Source organism: Octopus bimaculoides, chromosome 3, assembly GCF_001194135.2.
Source record: "Octopus bimaculoides isolate UCB-OBI-ISO-001 chromosome 3, ASM119413v2, whole genome shotgun sequence".
Classification (NCBI taxonomy): Eukaryota; Metazoa; Mollusca; class Cephalopoda; order Octopoda; family Octopodidae; genus Octopus; species Octopus bimaculoides.
In genome coordinates this window covers 68,212,931-68,218,999 of record NC_068983.1, presented here as the reverse complement: position 1 = coordinate 68,218,999, position 6,069 = coordinate 68,212,931, and the positions used below count along the sequence as shown (strand labels likewise).

At 42.0% G+C, this 6,069-nt stretch overlaps 1 protein-coding gene and 1 non-coding gene across 3 annotated transcripts in view; both read left to right on the top strand.

Annotated features, from left to right (window-relative positions):
• Nucleotides 1-6,069, top strand: part of LOC106872087 (ribonuclease 3) — a 62,602-nt gene that overhangs the window by 41,747 nt on the left and 14,786 nt on the right. For both annotated transcript variants that reach the window (XM_014918946.2, XM_014918945.2), the window contains exons 22-24: nt 403-572; nt 1,375-1,478; nt 4,986-5,091. In XM_014918946.2, coding sequence (XP_014774432.1) covers nt 403-572; nt 1,375-1,478; nt 4,986-5,091 — 380 coding nt within the window. The remainder of the gene's footprint in view (nt 1-402; nt 573-1,374; nt 1,479-4,985; nt 5,092-6,069) is intronic.
• On the top strand, nt 732-804 carry Trnaf-gaa (transfer RNA phenylalanine (anticodon GAA)). The gene has a single exon. It is a non-coding gene; the product is annotated as a tRNA-Phe (tRNA).

The window sequence follows — 6,069 nt, the reverse complement described above, 5'->3', positions numbered from 1 at the left end:
AGTAAAGAGTAGCTGCAGGTGGTCAGAATATAAGCCTGTTATCCATATAATCCAATTAAGAAATTTTAGAGGTAGATTGTTGCTCCATGGTAGTACACACTTCCATTTATTACATACTGTAGTCTCTATGTGATATATTCATGTCTTATTTTCTTTCAAATGTCTGATACTGGTGTTGATTAGCTCCATGTTAATCTGGATCAACTAACTATGACCATCTCATAATTTTTCAGACATAATGTAACAATGTCTACATTAATCCAATAGGTTTCACTTTTCTTTTAAACAGTAGGTTATGCTTTGATGGAAATGACTGCTACTTCTAGCAGGGTAACTGACTACATAAAGGCGTCCTTGTTGGGTTGTTGTTCATGTTGTTGTTTATGTTGCTATTTTATCCAGGTGCTTTGTTTCTTGATGGAGGTGTTGATTTGGTGGACAAGATCTTTGCCAAGACGTTATTTGATGATACTGACCTGGTACGTACTTGGAAACAACTTCCTCTGCACCCCTTACAGGAGGATGAACCGGAAGGAGACCGTCACTGGGTAGAATCATCACCAGCACTTCAGGTACTTATATACACACATATACACTATACATGCACATACACATATATATGCATACAAGCAAACACAAACATACACAGACATGCACCAGAAGCAGTGAGGTCACCAAGTTAAGTGTGTGTGTGTATATATATATATATATATATATATATATATGTATGTATCGAAATAGCTCAGTTGGGAGGGCGTTAGACTGAAGATCTAAAGGTCCCTGGTTGGATCCCGGGTTTCGGCATCCGGTGGTTGGCACATTTCTTTAAGGGCATCCAGCTGTAGAAACTCTGCCAGATCAGATTGGAGTATGGTGCAGCCATCTGGTTTGCCAGTCCTCAGTCAAATCATCCAACCCATGCTAGCATGGAAAGCGGACGTTAAACAATGATGATGATGATGATGATGATGATATTATTAAAATTATAACTCTCCTGTACATTCCACTTTTGGTATATTTTCTATGGCTGGATGCACTTTCTTACCTCAATCCCTTCACAAAATGTATTGGGTGCATTTTATTGTAGCACCCTCCCTAGACAGGTTGCCTTGTCCTCAGCAAGCGTAAAGATACCTCACTATTCTCTGCTATCTTTGTTTGTTCAATGCAAGATGACCAAGGATATGAATAGAAGATAGCCTAGTGATGAGAAATGAAAGACGGTGTGTGTGTGTGTGTGTGTGTGTGTGTGTGTGTGTGTGTGTGTGTGTGTGTATGTGTGTGTGTGTGTGTGCATATGTGTGTGTATTTGTGCATATGTGTGTGTGTGTATTTCTTTAACACAAAATAAAATGGATAAAAATGTAATTCCAGAAATTGGTGAGATTTGAAGATGACACAGGCATTACCTTCTGCCATATCAGACTCCTGGCTAGAGCTTTCACTCTCCGCAATGTGGGATACAACAACTTGACTCTGTAAGTCTTTCCCTAAAACTTCTGCACTCCGCTACTCCCATTACTTTCCATCTTTTAAATGCATGAATTTATGTTAGTCATGGGCAAATTGTGGCTTGCAGGAATTTCTGAATGGCACACCTGACGAAAAAATACCTTGAATTTTTTTAGGCCCACCTGATGATGAAACATGTCTCATGCAACCCACTTCTTGAAAAAGGCTGCCCATGCCTGGTTTGTGGCATACACAATAACAATGGTTGGTGGTGGTGGGGTTTTTTGTTGTTGTGTTGTGTACCAGGTGGCGAAGAACAACAAAGAAATGCCAAGACAATTCTATGAGACTATTCTAACCCATGCCAACATGGAAAAACAGATGAAAGATGATAATGTTTAGAACACACACACATACACGCACACATACACACACAGATGGCTACTTATAAATGCCAAAACTTCTTCAGGGGAAGAATGCACCCCACAACATAGGTTAGTAGTCAGTGACTTCAGGACCAGGGCTAAATGGCTGCCCAGAACACAACCAGCATGGAAAAAAGGGCCGGGAAGCTTAAGGATCCTCTGAATAGACAGAGATTTAGAGATGTATTACTTGAAGCTTTTGATGAAAAACAGGAGGATATAGCATTACATAATGTGGAGGACAACTGGAGGTTCTTACAGGACAACCTGTTGAGGACTACTGACCAGATCTGTGGCTGGTGCAAAGTTCCCTCTCAACTTAAGGTAACGTGGTTATGGAACAATGTAGTTGACAGGGCCATTAAAGAAACAGGCATTGAAGGACTGGAAGTGTGATGGTAGCAGGGAACTGTACCAGATTGCCAGAAGGGAAGCTAGGAGACAGGTTTACTTAGCCAGAGGGGAAGCAGATAAGAAAATATTTGCCAATATTCTGCACCATGAGGACCAAAGACTTGAAGTATTTCGTATTGCAAGACAGTGTGTGAGAGAGAGAGTCGCAATGTCATAGAAGAGAAATGTGTGTGCATGGATGATGGCTCACTTGCATTTAATGATGCTGCAAAGAGAGAGACTTGGAGATGTCACTGTGAAAGGTTGCTAAATGAAGAGGATGAATGGGAGAAAGAGAGTCTGCCGAATGTCGACCCAACAGAGGGACCAGCTATTCGAATTGACAGTACCTTGGTAGATAAAGCAATTAAAAGTATGAAGACAGGGAAAGCCCTTGGCCCATCAGGAATCACTGATGAGATGCTTAAAATATCTGGCAGTGTAGGCTATAATCTAGTCACCCATATAGTCAACCAGGTGATACATGAAGGAATCCTAACCCAATGACTGGTATAGCAGCACCATAGTCAACTGCTACAAAAGTAAAGGTGATGCTTTAGATAGAAATAACTACAGGGGTATCAAATTGTTGGATCAGGTGATGAAAGTCACGGAGAGGGTCATAGCCCAACTAATTAAGGAGAAAGTTAGTTTAGGTTTGTGCCAGGGAGAAGCACCACTGAGGCTATATTTCTGGTAAGACAGCTGCAGGAGAAATTCTTAGCCAAAGGTAAACATCTGTATTTGGTTTTCATTGACGTGGAGAAAGCCTTTGACAGGGTCCTCCAATCCCTTCTCTGGTGGTCAATGTGGAAACTAGGGATAGATGAGTGGTTGGTGAGAGCTGTACAAGCTATGTACAGGAATGCTGTCAGTAAGTCAAGGGTTGGCAATGAGTATAGTGAAGAATTCTGGGTAGAAATAGGGGCTCACCAAGGATCAGTCCTCAGTCCCCTCTTATTCATCATAGTCCTCCAGGTAATAACATAGGAATTCAAGATAGGCTGCCCCTGGGAGCTCCTCTATGCTGATGACCTTGCTCTAATAGCAGAGTCACTACCAGAACTAGAGAAGAAGTTTCAGGTGTGGAGCAAGGTCTAGAATCGAAGGGCCTCAGAGTCAATCTAGCAAAAACCAAAATCCTAGTAAGTAGGAAGGCAGACAAATCACAGATCCCTTCAGGTGGATGGCACTGCTTGATCTGTAGAAAAGGTGTAGGTAGAAACTCCACAAGATTTACTCGCTGTAAGCTATAGACACATAAGGGGTACAGCAATATCAAAGGAAGGTTAACTGGGAAGATAGTTTTTGTGTGTGGCAGGTGCACAGGGGCAATAAACATCAAAGATGTACAGGAAACAGAAACCATCACATGCCAGGGGGAAAAACTATAAGTAGTTGATAGCTTCCTTTACCTAAGTGACCAAGTCAGTTGCTGGGGTGGATGTTCTGAGAGTGTAGCTGCTAGAATAAGAATAACCTGGACAAATTTCTGAGAGCTCCTGCTTCTACTGGTAGCAAAGTGCCTCTTGCACAAAGTAAAAGGTAGACTGTATGATGCATGTGTGCGAACAGCCATGCTACACAGCAATGAAACATGGGCTGTGACTGCTGAAGACATGAAGAAATGAAGCTAGTATGCTTCGTTGGATGTGTAATGTCAGTGTGCATGCATGACAGAGTGTAAGCGCCCTGAAAGAAAAGACATAAGAAGCATCAGATGTGGTGTGCAAGAGAGATGACTGCGCTGGTATGGTCATGTGTTGCGTATGGATGAGGACAGCTGTGTGAAAAAGTGTCACACCCTAACAATGGAGAGAACCTATGGAAGAGGTAGACCCAGGAAGACATGGAATGAGGTGGTGAAGCACGACCTTCGATTGTTGGGCCTCATAGAGGCAATGACAAGCAATCGAGACCTTTGGAGATATGCTGTGCTTGAGAAGACCCTGCAAGCCAAGTAAGATCATAGCTGAGGCCAGTGCCAGTGTTGCATAACTGGTTCATTTAAAAGTACCTTTCAGTCATTGGGCAATATGCTGTGCTTGAGAAGACTTGTTGAGTCAAGTGAAATCGTAGTTGTGGCCGATGTCAGTGCTGCCTGACTGGCATCTGTGTCGGGGGCATGTAAAAAGTAAAAGGACCATTCGAGTGTGGTCGATGCCAATACTGCCTGACTGACTCCTGTGCTGGTGGCATGTAAAAGGCACCATTCGAGCGTGGTCGATGCCAGTGCCGCCTGACTGGTCCCTATGCTGATAGCACGTAAGAAGCACCCATTACACTCTTGGTGTGGTTGGTGTTAGGAAGGGCATCCAGCCGTAGAAACCTTGCCAGATCAGATTGGAGCCTGGTGCAGCCTCCTGGCTTGCCAGTCCTCAGTCAAATCATCCAACCCATGCCAGCATGGAAAGGGGACGTTAGATGATGATGATGATGATGATATATATTTGAGTCATCTCATAAATAATGCAGTTTTTTCATTTGCATGAACTAAAAGTTAGGGGGCGACGGGATAAACTACCTGCATCAATTTGCTATAAAAGCAGGTACTGTTGGTACAATACCAGATTGTGTGTGTGTGTGTGTGTATATATAATTGAAACCAGATGTTTTGGTCAGTCACATTGCTAATTTCCCAAAGAGAGAAATAGATATCACATCTTATTTCTCTTTGTAAGTAACTAACATTTTTCTCTTTTATTCACTTACCAGAGGTCACAATCAACGACTTGAGTTTCTTGGTGACACTGTCCTACAACTGGTTGCCTCTGAATATCTATTCCGTCATTTTCCAGACCATCATGAAGGTCACTTGTCTGTGAGTATTTGACTGGTAGTTTTATTTCGTTGGGTATAATTTGCAGTGATTACTATTGATGTTGTTGTTGCTTAGCTCAAGACCAACTCGGATTGAGCAGAAGTATTTCTGTCTGTGATTATACAATCTTTTGTTATATAGCAGGGAATCTAAGACAACATAATCCCATGTATTCTTTTTGAAGATGGTGGGGAGGGATTTGAGGGTGATTTTCAGGCACATTAATAGTTCAGGTAGTTGGTCCCTTGTTTCTTGCAGTGCTATAATGTGGTGGTGTTGTGTGCGATGATCCCTCTAAGTTGAGCATAAACATAGGAGATAGTGGCTTGCAATGCTCCATCTAAGTCTATCATATACATTACCATCATTCATGAGTAGTAGCTTTTAAGAAGGAATTGATCTTGTTTTTTAATTTATGATGGTTACTAACATGGACATGTTCATACTCTACAAAGAAAGACAAAATTTGGACACAGTAAATGTCTGTGCACACCCTCAGCAAATAATTAAAGAGAATATCGTTGAAGTGATGTTTTGGCTGTTGTTTAGCTTCAGTAAAACCCTGACTGAGTAGACTTTTATACTTTTACTCTTTTACTTGTTTCAGTCATTTCACTGCGGCCATGCTGGAGCACCGCCTTTAGTCGAGCAAATCGACCCCAGGACTTATTCTTTGTAAGCCTACTACTTATTCTATCGGTCTCTTTTTGCTGAACCGCTAAGTTATGGGGACGTAAATACACCAGCATCGGTTGTCAAGCGACGTTGGTGGGGACAAACACATAATTGTATGTAGCAAATGTTCAGGAGCTATAAACACTGTAAATGTGCAGAAAACAACTTCTGCCACATTCCAGGGAGAAAAACTAGACGTAGTTGATAGCTTCAGCTATCTAGGTGACCAAGTTAGTAGTGGGGAAGGGTGCGCTGAAAGTGTAGCTGCTAGAATAAGAATAGCCTGGGCAAAGTTCAGAGAAC